Source organism: Dasypus novemcinctus, chromosome 8 (genome assembly GCF_030445035.2).
Source record: "Dasypus novemcinctus isolate mDasNov1 chromosome 8, mDasNov1.1.hap2, whole genome shotgun sequence".
In the NCBI taxonomy this organism is placed as follows: Eukaryota; Metazoa; Chordata; class Mammalia; order Cingulata; family Dasypodidae; genus Dasypus; species Dasypus novemcinctus.
In genome coordinates this window covers 6104316-6119488 of record NC_080680.1, presented here as the reverse complement: position 1 = coordinate 6119488, position 15173 = coordinate 6104316, and the positions used below count along the sequence as shown (strand labels likewise).

General features: G+C 41.2%; 1 protein-coding gene across 5 annotated transcripts in view; it reads left to right on the top strand.

Annotated features, from left to right (window-relative positions):
- LOC101421072 (serine palmitoyltransferase 1) overlaps positions 1–15173 on the top strand; it is a 222381-nt gene that overhangs the window by 17202 nt on the left and 190006 nt on the right. For all 5 annotated transcript variants that reach the window (XM_071216571.1, XM_058301414.2, XM_071216573.1 and 2 more), the window contains exons 4-6: positions 5261–5354; positions 5845–5917; positions 14472–14604. In XM_071216571.1, coding sequence (XP_071072672.1) covers positions 5261–5354; positions 5845–5917; positions 14472–14604 — 300 coding nt within the window. The remainder of the gene's footprint in view (positions 1–5260; positions 5355–5844; positions 5918–14471; positions 14605–15173) is intronic.

The window sequence follows — 15173 nt, the reverse complement described above, 5'->3', positions numbered from 1 at the left end:
GTTGAGTATAGATTTTCATTGTGAATTTAATGCTGTCAGTGAGTTTTTAAAACTATTCAGGTTTTCTTTATGAGTTACTTTTGATTAAATTGTCCATCTCTTCTTACATTTTGAAAACGATTGGTGTGAAGTGGCTTGTAATATTTCCTGGACTTTTTTTTTAAACAACATCTCTGACGTTTTTTCCCCATTCTTGACGTTGTTTATTTGTGATGTTTCCTTCTTTCTGAGTCAGATTTGCTAAAGGTTTGTCTTCAGGTTTAGTTGAGTCTCTTTTGGCTCTTTTTTGGAGGCATTGGAGTTAATCATACCCCTCAGTATCAGGCTTTTATCAGCAGTCTACATAAGCCACCTGTTCTGTGGGGTTTTAGTCCCTTTTCCTCAGTCCTAATGTCTACATCCATTCTCCTTCCCACTAGGGTACTCGCTGTACTACTTAGGGACATACAGTGATAGTGACGTAGCACTATAATACATTTGTAATGTTTTTACTACTGCGTATTATAGAATATATACCCAGTCTTTTCTTTTGATTTACATGAGTTTCATATACAATGCTTATTTTAATCCTTAGTCAGACTTTGATGTAATACTCTGTTATATTGATTCTAAGATACACATTTTTCCCCCATCTTAAAATCTCTAAAATGGGGATGTCTTATAGTAGCGAGAGTCATTGATGAGTTGTCGCCAGCCAGGAGGCAGTTGTGTTGGTCTTGTCATTGCCGTGTGCTGTGAGCTTGGTCACGGGTGTGCTTGTTATGAACACGTCAGCTGGGTTGTGTGCATTGCTAGTGAGTAAGGCAGTAGATGGCAGGAGAAACTGAGCAGATGAAGATTTTCATAGCTGAAGCTGCTGTAAGCAACTCACACGTCAGCCATGACTGTGATTCCAGCTTTGTCATACTTGCTGCTGCCTTTCAATAGTGCCAGTTTATTTTCTAGAAATGTGATTCGATTAGGGTAGAAGTAAAACTGTGAGTTTGGTCCAGCATCAAAACTTACAGAATGGTTGACATGAGGTCTGGGGTAGCATCTTACATTAATATTTCCCTTCAATGGGAAAATAAAGGCAACAGATAGTTTCATAACAGTTTAGGAGAGGTTTTGCTACCAAATGAATTTGCTGCAAACTTAAAATTTGTGGCTAAGGGATATGAACTTTTATATCTACATTTAAGACTAAATTCTAAGTACTGACCCATTTATAGCCTATACTTTCAATATGTTCATTGGATCTAAGTATTTTCTAATTTTCATTGACTTTTTTCTTTGACCAAAGCATAATATTTTCCTTGAGCTTTATTCTTTTAAATTATTTATAATTTATTGCCATGTGATCAGAAAACATGCTTTGAGTGACATCTTTCTGAATGGCGCTAGTGCTCTTATTGAGACCTATTTTATGTCCTTTTTTGTTGAAATTTGTTGCAGATGTTCCATGGGTTTGTCATAAACATTTATATTTGTTTTATTTTGAGATAACTTGCATCCATTCCAATTTGTTTTAATTGCTGTTCAAATAGTTGACATCTTTACTCATTTTTTCCTGCCAAATAAATGAGTGAGTTAAAATGAGAGGAGATCTTAGTATTTTCCACCATGATGATTATTTTCTCTCTGATTTCCTTTCTAAATTATTTAATTTGAGGTTCTTGTTAGGTGGTTTCAGCATTGTTACATCTTTCCAGTAGATTATTCTTTTTCCATTCTGTAATAATCTCTTTTCCTCTCATAATACTTTTTAACTTAGTCTATTTGTCTGATAGCAGTATAGATACACTAGATTTCTTTTAGCTAGAATGTGATTAATAGGACCTTTTCTCCTCTATGTTCACTCATACTGTGCCATTATGTTTAGTTGTTTCTCTTGTACATAATTGGATTTTAAAAAATCAGATTGTCATGTCTTCATCTTTTGACTGAGAAATTTATTCTACGTACATTTATTGTGACTACCAATCTGTTTTTACACACTAATATCTGCTGAAATATGAGGTGATTCGCAATTTTTCCAATAAAATTCAACATCTCTTTAATAGGCCAATTTAATGTGTAAACTTAAAGGGATGCGTAAGAAGTAGGCCAAAATCCTCTCATTTGGTTTATTTTGTTTACACCTATATTTTAAAGTGCAGTGTGCAAGTAATATATTCTAGAAGTACTGCTTTTTCTCTTACTTTTCATGGAGTAATTTTATTCAGATTCTTCACGGGAGTCTTGGATACCATAATCATTGTACAATCACTTTTTGAACAATTTACCAAGTTTTCAATGCCTGTAATTTTTCTCTTGAGTGACTTAAGGTCCACAGTTTTTTAATCTGCATATGTTACCTGCTTTTTGTTATGGTCTTTAAAAGGTTTATTTACTGGTTGTATAGCACTTGCATTGTGAGATCCCCTTCCCAGGAATGTGAACTATATCTGTATCAAATTATTTTACCATTTTTTAAAAACCTGATTTCTTCAAAACCTGAAGGTAGCATTGATTGAGATCATTTCTGGCTGAAGTTGTAATTATTTAGGATTGGATTCAGTTGCATATAATAGAGAACCCAAACTAGCAGTGGCTTAAGCAGGATAGTTTATTTCCACTCTCCTAGATGTGTGAAGAGAGGCATTTCAGGGCTGGGAAGGCAGTTTTATAAATCACAAGTTACCATCTTGCTGCTCTACCAAGAAGCATATGACTGCCATTCAGAGTCACTGTGGAGGTTTGACGTTGTATATATTCCAGAAGAAGCATGTTCTTAAATTCAATCCATTCCTGTGGGTGTGAATCCATTGTAAGTAGGCCCTTATGATAAGGTTACTTTATTTAAGGTATGGCCCACCTCAGTCAGGATGGGCCTTAATCCTATGACTGTAGTCCTTTACAAGTAGATTGAAATTCAGACAGAGAGAGAGAGAAAGCCACAGGGGGAGCAGCCCAAAGCCGAAACCAGTGGAACCGGAAGAGAATGGGGAGGCCAGGAGAGGTTGCCATGTGCCTTGCCATATGACAAGCCTAAGGACCAAAGATTGCCAGCAGCCAGCCCCAGAACGCCACTCTTCCAGAAGAAAGCATCGTCCTGATGATGCCTTGATTTGGACTTTTTCCCAGCCTCAGACATGAGCGAATAAATTCCCATTATGTAACCTGGCGCATTGCATGATATTTCCTTGAGCAGCCTAGGAAGCCAAAACTTAAGTCAGGATGGCCAAGTTGCAGGCCAAGGAAGGGGAGAGAAAAGGAGCCTCTTCTAGCCTTGTCCACTGGGTTACAGCAGCCTTGGCCACACTAGTTCAATAGCAGCTGGAGAATGTGGTCTTTTGTTCTGAATAGGAACAGGACAGGGCATGTTGAGAGAGAGGAGTATTCCTGACTCACCTTGCTTGGCGTTCATTGTCCTCTTCCATCTGCGGATTTGTGTCTTGTCGGAATTCTGGGAACTTTTCAGCTATCATCCCTTTGAACATTCTCTGGCTCTTTCATTCTTTCCTCCTGTTTGATGAATTTTGACCTTTGTGTCTGGCATGTCTGGTGATCTCTCCTTCATACTTTTGCATCTCTTTTTAACCCTTTCATTGCTGAGCGCTACTTACTTCTGCGTGTCTGCCTGGGGCACAGGTGCAAGGCTTCCACTTGCCAGCGTTCTTTCCCTTCCTTACCCCGAGAGCCAGACAGAGACAGGATCTTTACATCAAGTCGTGCTGCCTCTTGACAGGGCTCATCACTGATGGGCAGGGCTGTGGGTGAATCTTTTCTGTGTGCTACAGTTTTCTAGCATGAGCTCAACTTTTATAGCAGGACCAATAGTTTAGGCTTATCTACCTACTTGTTTTGTTTTTTAATCTTTTTGTGAGTGCTAACAGCAGGGATAACCGGAAAACATAAAGAGGTCTTGAGAAGTAGGAAATGATATAACATGATAGACTGAGAATCACAGTGGTTGAAGAGGTGTGAGGTTGGATTTTGAAAAGTTCAAGAAGCCCTTGATGCTGTAGGAAAGGAAGAAGATTAGGAGGATGCTTCCTTTGTGCCAGGGACTTTGACAGTGACTGTTCCTCTGTGGGGTAGGTGATGACCCAGCTTTATAGATGAAGAAACAGAGAGGTACAGAGATCTGTGCTGTACCTAAATTAGGAAGTGGAGCCGTGGTGGAGCCGTGATGAAGATATGTTCTGTTTGACTCTACACCCATGTTTTTTTCACACGCTCTTCTTGCCTTCTATTTACTTACTCTGCTTTTGTGAATGAACTTAATGTTGTCATTCTTTTCCTTCCTGGTTTCCCAGCATCTTGTGTAATTTTTCCCATAGAAAACTCATTTTATTAAAACATTGATGAGAGCAGTGTTCCTCAATATTTTCTGCCTGCAGTACATTTTATGTGGCAACCCAGTACGTAGATCAGTGCATATATGTAATTGAAACAAAAGTTTCACAAAACAGGCCTTTTTTTCTTCCCCTGAGCAATGTATGCTGATATTTTCTTTTTCGTTATATTCTGTATTATTATTTCCTTTAGTTAAAATGGTCTGGTTGTGACAAACTTAAGTTGATTTCACAATCCTCCAGTGGTTCCTGACCTGTAGTTTTGCCCCACATTTTTTAAGCATGGCTTATAGGTAGCGTGTGTTTCAGCAAAGAATGTAATAGCCCATATGAGCCCATTCTCCTGTCCCAGCTGAGCTTAGAGCTGTGCTCCTGTGTATCTGGCCACCTAAATTCCTTTTCTGAGGGAAAGGATCACTTTTAAATAGCATTCTAGCATCATCTTTAGAAATTAGGAAGATATCCCCTTTTTTTTAAGGTGATTTCCCATAGATAATTTTTATTTTTAAACCATTTAAATCTGAATATTTTAACTCGCTCTTTCTAGTCTTATCTTTGATATTGATCTTTTTTATATTTTCTCCGTCTTTGTCTTACTCAGGTTTTTTTCTTAGGTCCTTTATTTAGCTTCTTTGTTCTTAAATGAGTTTTGAAACCAAAGTGAAGATTTGGCGTTCATCTTGAAATTCTAGCTCATTTTTCTTTTTTATTTAAATAGTACAAAGTAACCTTTGAAGAACAGAATTCATGTGCCCCATAGATGGTTTTTAATATACACTTTCCTAATTTTACTGTTTAGAAAAATGAAATAAAAAGGGCTAGTATGCAGATGAGGCACAATGGCCACACTCCCGTGTCCTGCCTGCAGCCAGGGTGACTTACAGCCTACATCCTGCAGTGTGAACGTGTGCTAACACACACTGCTCTCTTTTTTCCCCTAGGCCTCCAAGCCACAGCATTGTGGTGAATGGAAAAGAATGTATAAACTTTGCCTCGTTTAATTTTCTTGGATTGTTGGATAACCCCAGGGTTAAGGTGAGTAGTGTGTAATGCTGGGGACAGAGCCCATCACTGACTTAGGAAGTGGGACCTCAAAGAGACAGATGCAGGAGGTCAGGAAGGACCCCTGGGTGTGCGCTGTTACTCGGGTGGAGTGGGTAACAGGAGGCCTGTGGCCAGAGCTGCCTGGTGTTTGCTGGAAGCCAGGGGCTGAGTAATCAGAAACGTCTAGGGAGTTGCTCCACATCCTACCGGGATTGTGGGCCAGCAAACATTTTTTGAGGAAAGACTAATTTATAAAACCCACAAATGCAAGAAAGCATAAAAAGCATTGAGCTAGCTGGGTTTTGTGAATCAAGCTAATGTAAGTTTCTCAAATGTTACATCTTATACCTAAACTTTGCATTTGTCTTTCCTTTAGCATTATCATAATAGTAAGAACAGTTATTTGTGTTAAAGGATAGGAAATGTCAGTTTTGTAATCTTAAATATTTTTTAAAATACAGTTTTTCTTAATTTAATAAAGGCGGCAGCTTTAGCATCTCTAAAAATGTATGGTGTGGGGACTTGCGGACCTAGAGGATTTTATGGCACATTTGGTAAGTTTTTGTTGTATTCTTTTCCAGGCTATTTCAAGAGTTAAGATTCAGTTTGGGGGAGCAGATGTAGCTCAGTGGTTGAGTACCAGCTTTGCATGTACAGAGTCTCAGGTTCAATCCCTAGTATCTCCTTGGAAAAAAATAAAAGATTCAATTTTATTTTAAAACACCTCGGGGAAAGATATCCTTAATTAATTGTGGTGTTAACCGGCATGTGCTGTTTCTTGCATAACTTCCTAGACTATGGTGTGGCTGCAAACCATTACGCAGGACATTTCCTGGGCTGCACTTGAACATACCTTGCAGAGAACAGAGCTGTATCTGTAGGGTAAAGATGCAGCTGCTTTTGCAGATGCCACATGATGAGACCCTGGTATAAGAAGGCCCAGTTTGCTTCTGTGGTAACACCAGTTCTGAGGTGGAGGGTCCAGTTTTGGGGTCGTGCGGGTGCCCCCATCTCACTGCCCTTGTATCCCAGAGCCCCATCCTTGTCTGCAGAGCTGAAAGCAGCTGGTGAGCATGGGGGGGGGGCAGCAGTGCGGGGCAGGTGAGCTGTAGTGCCACAGAGGGACAGTTTGATTCTGTCACCATTCAGGGGTAGGCTAATTTAATATTTTGATAAGTGGGTGAACTCAAATACTATGAACTCCTGATTTATCAAAGAAGACCCTGCGTTTTATGGTTGTAATTATTAAGTGTATAATATTAATATTCTTTGCTCCCCAAGGTTCTGAAAATTTCAGTAAATAATTGTTCAAGTGAATATATTATTGAAAATAATATGTAATAATAAATATATTCTGGCCTACAAAATGTAGGACTGTGAGGAAAGTAGAGAAAGGGAAGTATCTTGTATCATAATTCTGTCTTCATTTCCATTTCTGGGTGTTTTTTTTTAACTTTAACAGTTAAGATGCTTATTATATATGGGGATTGGATGTAGCTCAGTGGTCAAGCACCTCCTTCCCATGCTTGAGGTTCTGGATTCAATCCCCAGTACTTGTAAAAAATAAAAGGAAAAAGGTGCTTTTATTTAAGGGAACTCCTTTCTTTATTCCTGAGTTAGTTTAATGGTTAAATTATTTGTATTGGAAATAGATGAGGAGCGTTAGTGTCCAAGACTCCTACAGCTGGAAGGGATCTTAAGGGTCTTACACACCAGCATCCAGCTGTTCAGAAGGGGAAGCAGGAAAGCCCAGAGAGGCAAAGTGACTTCCTCACAATCACGCTACGCTGTTCGTTAACTACAAGCCTGGAACTAGAAAGTAAGTCTTCTTCTAGTCTTGTGACAAGATCACAAAATTGAAGAGCTCAGCTCAGATTCGCTTTCCTTGGTCTAGAGCAAACACAGGTGGTTTGCTTGTTTTTTTAAGAGGAAAGTATTTCCTTAACAAATACTAGAAAAGTAAGTAGAAAGGGCATTTTTTAATGGGGTTGTTTGTTATAATCTATCTGATCAACAAGACTTGCTTTTTGTGACCTACTTGCTGGGGTAGATAAATTGTTTTCTTATAAAAGCGTCTCTTTCTAGTGGATTTTATACACATTTGTAGCCTTGACCCCTGCTTGGGAGTGAATCTGGGAAGGTAGATGAGAGATTTATTGCTATATCAAATCATAGGGGAAAAAAAGTTTCAGATCTTTAAGACCAGTTTTCCCAAAGCTGTGGAATTGTTGTTAAAATAGCCTCATCATTTTGCCATTTGATTCAATCACCTGAAATTTATGCATGATAGGGTGCTACTTGTTTTCAAACATGGAGTCTTTAGGTTAATGTTTATTTCTTTTAATTACTTTTTTTGACTAGATAATTCAGTCCATGATCTAAACTTCAAAATGTATATAGAAGTAGACGGTGAAAAAGTTTTCCTTCTAACCTCTGGCCCTATCCCCTGCCCCCTCCTCCCCCCCAATTCCCACCCACCCCTCCAAAGGACAACTTCTGTGGTTAGTTTCTTGTTAATTCTTCCAAGGACTTCTTTTCAGTGTATGTAAACTACTTCCATATATATTTATTTCCCCCCATTTTTTAAAAAACCTGGTAGCATGTCATACACATTGTTCTGTACTTTGAAGTTCAAGTGGGTGTTTTAACATTTAAATTGGATTTGATACTCAGGTGTCTAAATGAGCCATCAGAGTCAGTATAATGAGCTCACAATTATGGATCAAATCCTCTGTGAACTACTTTATTGGTCACTGAGTCATCTTTATCCTAAAACCACAGTTGAAATTTAAAATAGACTGTTGTGCGTGGACAAAAGTTGCTGAGTTAATTAACAGTATGGCAGAACATCAAACCTAAAACTTGAAGTGTGGTTTAATGTTTTTAAAATACATTGTCCTTCAAATAAACTTTTCATTCCTTTTGAACAGTTGGCTGGGTTTACTTGTCCTCATTTTTCCTTTCCTTATATGTATATTGACCATATTTATGCTTTCTGGTTTTCCAGCATGATTTTTTCCCTATGTTTTTCCTGTTTCTGGAAGTAATCACTTGAGTAATCATAATTGTATTAAATTACCTTGAAATTTTGGTGTTAGGTAACAGAAGAGCTACTTGAGGTCCCCTAAGGAAGCTTTCAGATCTCTCAAATGCCCTCTAGAATTAAATTATTCTAAATATTTAGATTACATTAGGCCTTTGGAGTGAGCAAGAAGCAGTCCTAAGAATCCCTTTTCTCTTATTTGTATTTGATGGTGCCTTCTTGCAGAACTTTGTTCAAAGTTTAGGATCTCTTCCCCTAGGCCCCCAAAAGTTACTTTTAATTTTGTTTCCACCTCCCCATCCCCTACTGCCTTCCATAAGTATCACATTCAAGCAGCTGTTTTCTCAACATAGTAGATTATTAATGTAAATCACTTACAATAAAAATAATTTCTTTATTAAAACATCTATTTTTTTAAACAAATCAATTTTATTGATCAATTAATAAAGCATACAACACATCAAAAGTATACAATCAATGGTATTGTTATAATCTATTATTCCATGGGTAAAATATATGTTAGATCTAACATAGAAAAAGAAGATGGAGCAACAGTTCAGTTAAAATTCATCTAGTTTCTTAGGCAAAATAGTACCTGCTAAAGCCTGGCTAATAGAGCTGAAGTTCTTATAATAATCATTTAAGGATTATGCAATCGGGGAAGCAGATGCGGGTCAAATGATGGGTTCCTGCCTGCCAGATGGGTGGCCCTGCATTCGATTCCCAGGGCCCTCTTGGTGAAGGTTAGCTGGCCCACACCACGGAGAGCTGGCGCAGCAAGATGATGTAACAAAGGGAGACACGGAGGAGAGACGGTGAGAGATGCAGCAGACCAGGGAGCTGAGGTGGCTGACGTGATTAAGTGGCTCTCTCCCAGGACGGAGGTCCCAAGATTGGTTCCCAGTGCCTCCTAAAGAGAAGACAAGAGAAGACAGGCAGACACAGAAGAACACACAGCAAATAGACACAGAGCAGGCAGCGAGCACAGGCAGTCTAAAAGGGAGGAGGATAAAACAAAAAGGATTATGCAATCAGAACTTTTTTCTTTCATTGTATTGTAGATTGAGGAGGCCTCTTTTCCTTTTTGAGACTAGTGAGATCCCCTACACACTGGTAATGGTTAATGTTGAACTTCTTTGTTTATTTGCTTTGTTTTTAATACATTCAGATCTCATTTACTTGTGGTTGGTCCCTGGTGCTCTGGGATCTGCACTGCATTATGTCTTGCCTGATTGGCACTTTTGTCTTGAATTCAGACAAGATCAAACTCAGGCACTCTTCCCTGGTGAAAGTGATGGGCATTTAGCTATGCTCAGAGGCCAGTGGTATTTTTAAAATATTTTCTTTCTTTGTTTAGAGCAGTCATTGAACCATGACTGGGTGCCTTAGTAGGAAGAGCATTTAGCATTTGGTTGTAAAATTTCTAGATCTGCCATTTCTTCCGACCAGTCATGGGAGGTAACCTGATCCTCAATTTTCTCAGGTGTGTAGGATGGGAGCAGTCATTTTGGTAAGAATCAACTACGACCTTGCATGTGAAAACATTTTGAAAAGCATTCAACACTACATTTATGTTCTAATGAGTTCATAAATGATAATACTTACACTTTCAAGAAAAATTGCCCAATCTTAAGAGATTTTTTAAAAATGATACATAAAAATATGGAGGTCTTAAGAGACAATTTAGCTAGCTCGTTGTTTCTAAACTGTTCTGAAGTTGAAGATTTTATAGCCTTTCCTTGGAAACAATCAAGATCATAATATCTCCTTTTATATGGCTCCTTGTAAATGGGAAGCTGAACAAATGATTCTTAATATAGATAATCTTTAAATATTCTGGATTCAGATACCTTAAGTAGACGATAACTGGAAAATGTTGTCTTTTTTTCTCTTTTTCAAAAGAAAAGCTTTTATTCTGTACACACTGACTGACTTGAATTGGCACTTGAGAATTGCTTCTGCATGCCAGGCACTGTTCCAAGTGTTTCAAGAGCACTGACTCAGTCCTCTGAGTCGGGTTCCACCTTCGCCCTTGGTTTCGCAGAAGAAAGGTCAAGAGTCCGAGAGCACTTCTGAGTCGCCCAGGGTCCTCACCTGGGAGTGGGCAGCCAGGGTTGGCCCTCTAAGTCGTCCAGGGTCCTCACCTGGGAGTGGGCAGCCAGGGTTGGCCCTCTGAGTCGCCCAGGGTCCTCACCTGGGAGTGGGCAGCCAGGGTTGGCCCTCTAAGTCGCCCAGGGTCCTCACCTGGGAGTGGGCAGCCAGGGTTGGCCCTCTAAGTCGCTCAGGGTCCTCACCTGGGAGTGGGCAGCCAGGGTTGGCCCTCTGGGGCCTGGCTGCCGCGCCTGCGCTCCACAACCGCTGGTGCCTGCGGGCACCCAGCCCTGTGCCGGGAGCCGGGCTTCGCGCGGTGGGTGCGGGGTCACCCCTGCCTCCCGTCACTTCCGTTCCAGGGAGGGGTCCGACCAGCGTGTGAGGAAGCACAGCGTGTGCTGCACAGGCGCAGAGGCTTCCCGGGTCTCCTCCCCTGCAGGCTTGCCCTGAACCACTCGCTCCTAGCAGTGAGTTGGGGAGTGTAGCGTTTCAGCTGGATTTCGTGCAAATCTGTGGCACCGTCCAGCAGAATGGATCGTGCTGACAGAAAGTGCGAGCATCAGAAGTAGCCCAGGAATGCCCTGGTTGTGTTCCTGTTTGCTGCCTGCCACGTTCAGGGGTTGGGAGTTCCTCATTGCGCAAAGTAGCTGTCGCCACAGGTGTTACCATTACATCAAGAGGAAGAAGCTATGCAATTAACCGTATTTACCTATCACAGAGAAATGATCCTGCTGTGCAAGGTTGACATCAGCTAAAAAAACATTTTCTTTAGCTAGTAGAGGAGGAAAAGGCCAGTAGTTAGTCGTTTTCAAATCTCTGGGACTTGGCAGGAACCAATAAGTCATTGATTTGTCCCTTCTCACCACTTCACCTCGGTTATATAAATGGTTGTGAGTACATATATTCAGGAGAATATTCATAATAAATTGACTTGCCTCTGCTGGTCACCAACTCTAAAGCCCTAAATAAACCCAAGTTCAGTTTAACAGTCTCAGCACCCATCAATGGAAAGAGTCTACAGAATGACTTAAACTCTCTTTTCTCATTAACAGAAGTAGTTCATGTCCATTGCCTTTTTGAAATGGAGCCATTGTGTGACAGCAGTCCACTTATGCTTGGGTTTTCATCTGTTAGCTGAATTGTGAAGGTTGTAACTGAAAATCCCAGTTTGGAGGCAGCACTTCCCTTGAGGGAGGCCTTCCACCCAGGACATGCGTCCCACTCCTGTGGGCGCCAAGTGCAGAGTGAGGGTGATGGAGACCTGTGTGGGAGCGTGTCAGAGCCGCTCGTCAGGATGGACGGCAGGCGCTGGTGGTCTAAGTCCTCCGCTGCTTTTCCTCTTTCCTGCCAGATGTAGAGGGAAGCCGTCCACTGACGGCACCTCTGCTGAAAGGCACACGGTTACGTGCAGCTGGGGGCGTCGCTTCCCTGTTAACGTCCCAGACCCGATTCCTGACGAGCTGCATGCCCTTTGGGGACCATTTTGACCACCTGGCCTACATTCTTTTAAACTTCTGTGTTACTGTAAAATCCTCTGTTTATTTAATATCGTTACAATGGAAGTGTCAGTTCTATAAAATGACCAAAACTGATTAGTAATGAGAATCAAATAATATAGTTCTTTGTACAATAGTAGACTATGTTGTATACATTTTAATTTATGAAGGGGAGAAACATGCTTAATTTTTTATCCTTTCTTGGTTGGGATATATTGTTCATTTTAACAGTGGTAGAGCATCTTTTAAGAAGTCTATAAATAAATTGGATCTCAATTTAGTTTTTTGTGTTGATGCTAAGCTTTCCAAATCCTCACTGTATCTATCTTGTCATCAAATTGGGGTTTCTTTGAAGCATCTGTGTCCTCCCATCTCCTGCTCAGTAGCTGGTATCACCCCTAGCTGTGGGCTCACAGTTGGGTGTTTTATGTTTCCACAGAAAGCACCTTGGATGCATTGTGGTTTTGAGTGTAGAGGTGACCCAGGTGCTTTAGGCCACTTAGATGGAAGGCACGGCTTAGCTTTACTGGTTCCCTCTGGGCTGTGAGTTCTCAGGTGCTCCTTGTCTGTGGGAAGAGAGTAATTCTAGCTCTCCAGTGCCACTGTTTTATCTGTGTCACTTCATCAAGTAGCAGAATCCTTGTCTTTCTCCCTGATTAAGTGCTTATCAAAGTATCTGGTCTGTGTTTGGTATTCAGTAAATTTGATTAGCAAATTAACTGAGAAAATGAGATCCCACCCCCAGTCTAGTTACTTTTAAAAATATATCAGTTTGTGAGGTTAAAACTTTTCTAATTCTTAATTTTACCTTTAACTAGTTAAATGCATCACAATAACTTTAGCCTGCCTCTGATAAATCAGTGGGTTTAAAGATTTTACACACTTTATGCAGATGTGCTGAGAAATTGTTTCTTCATTCTCTGTAACTGGATCTTCTGTGTCCCTTCCCAGCCGGTGGTAAGACACGTATTCCTTACAACTGACAGTAACTCTATCTGTCCGTGACAGAGTAAATGTTTAGTCTCCTCTAAGTCCAGTTTGGTGGCAAAGCGGGTTTACATCATCGCTTGTGCATCTCAGGTCATTAGGCCTCATCCCCGGCCGCTTCTCCCCAAGGTGACCTCTGGGCACAAAGGGCCTAGCCCTGTGTTCTCACTGATCTTCGTGCGGTGCTGCCTCCAGCGGTGGTGCCTGGTGTGAGTGCAGGGGGGCGATGTCCCCACCCACGGGACCTCCGTGTCTGGACCCCAGTGCTCTGCCACTTCATCGGCCCTCCCTGCCTCCCTCCTCTCTGGGGAATGTCTGGATCCCCTGTGCTCAGATTTCCCCTCAGTGTACCTAACACAGCTCCTGCTTCCATGGCCTCAAAATCTGCCTCAACTGCCTCTGATTTCCCTTCTTTCTCCCACAGTTCACAAGGCTGGCAGGGCTGGCTTCCCACTGCCTCCTGTGTTAGACTCAGAGCTCTTGCAGTTCTGAAACAGATTGCTGGAGGCCTAGTTGCTGACGTTTAAAGTAACTCTGTCTTGATGCAGAATATGTGGGCTTTCTTTTCCAAGCTAACTACTTTTCCCCCTTTTAAAACCTGGTTAACAGTTTCCTCAGTGCCTACCTTGGCATCTTCTGCTAAAACATAGAAAGGAATTAATAACATACATTGGTAAAGCCTCATTGTTTTAGTTTGTAGGAAGTGAAAGCAGGAAAAGTCAGTGGGTCTTAAATTCTTTATCCCATCCTGACTAATCCATGAATTAATAAAGTTTAGGAACAATTACTATAGGGAAGTTGAGAAGTAGAATGGTGAATTATGATAGAGTAGTATGACAAAGCCCAGAGTTGAAGCTACCCCCAATAATCCTTTTACAAACAAATGAGTAGCTAGTATCAGTTCATGTATTTTAGAAGTTGTTTTGACCTAAAATTATTTCATATCTAATTTATAATTGAAAAACAATTACCTTTTGGCCATAAGGTGAGAGTATCAACAACCTACTTATGTTCTTTTTTTTTTTTTTTTAAAGATTTATTTATTTATTTCTCCCCCCCTGGTCCCCCCCACCCCGGTTGTCTGTTCTCTGTGTCTATTTGCTGTGTCTTCTTTGTCGGCTTCTGCTATTGTCAGCAGCACAGGAATCTGTTTCTCTTTTTGTTGTGTCAGCTCTCCATGTGGGCGGCACCATTCCTGGGCAGGCTGCACTTTTCTTTCGTGCTGGGTGGCTCTCCTTACAGGGTGCAGTCCTTGCGCGTGGGGCTCCCCTATGTGGGGGACACCCCTGCGTGGCACGACACTCCTTGCGTGCATCAGCACTGCACATGGGCCAGTTCCACACGGGTCAGGGAGGCCCGGGGTTTGAACCACGGACCTCCCATGTGGTAGATGGATGTCCTAACCACTGGGCCAAGTCCGCCACCCTTATGTTCTTTTCTTTATTCTTTAGTAGAGGGTTTAACCATTTAACTTTTTAAAAATTGATACAGATGTGCATTTGGATTTGGAAGACCGCCTGGCAAAATTTATGAACACAGAAGAAGCCATTATATACTCCTATGGCTTTGCCACAATTGCCAGCGCCATTCCTGCTTATTCTAAGCGAGGGGACATTGTGTTTGTGTAAGTAGCCTTTGCCTACATTTCTAATCATGATTCCTTTAGAAATAATATTGATCCTCTTAGAGAATTCCTTCATTGGAGGTTATCTGGCTAAAATAAATTGATTTTGATTTTTAAAGAAACACGTAGGCACCCCTGCCAGGTAATTCTATAAAATATGGGAGACCTTTATTAAATGTGTGCTTAAAGGTATTGGTACTCAGTTACTGCCATTAACCATTTTATTTACTGATCTTGAGAAGACAAAACTCACCCAGGATGAGGCCACCCACCTACCTTCCCCAAGCAGCTCCACGGCACTGGAGAAAATCTTAGAACACCCTTGTGAGTCGGTGGTCACGCCTCACAAGGGCACCCACTTTAGTGGGGAACTTAACTTCCCCAGCCAAGTCTGCGTATGTGCCTGCTGCCCTGAATGTGGTGCTGCCGTTTACCGTGAAGGGGAGTTGCTGAGAGGAGCGGGGCAAGGGCCGGGAGCATCACAGGCTATTGTGTCATCTCCACTCCAGTCCAAGCTAGGTCATCTGTCCCGTGAACTATTAAATGACTTCTTTAATTTTAGTTCTCCT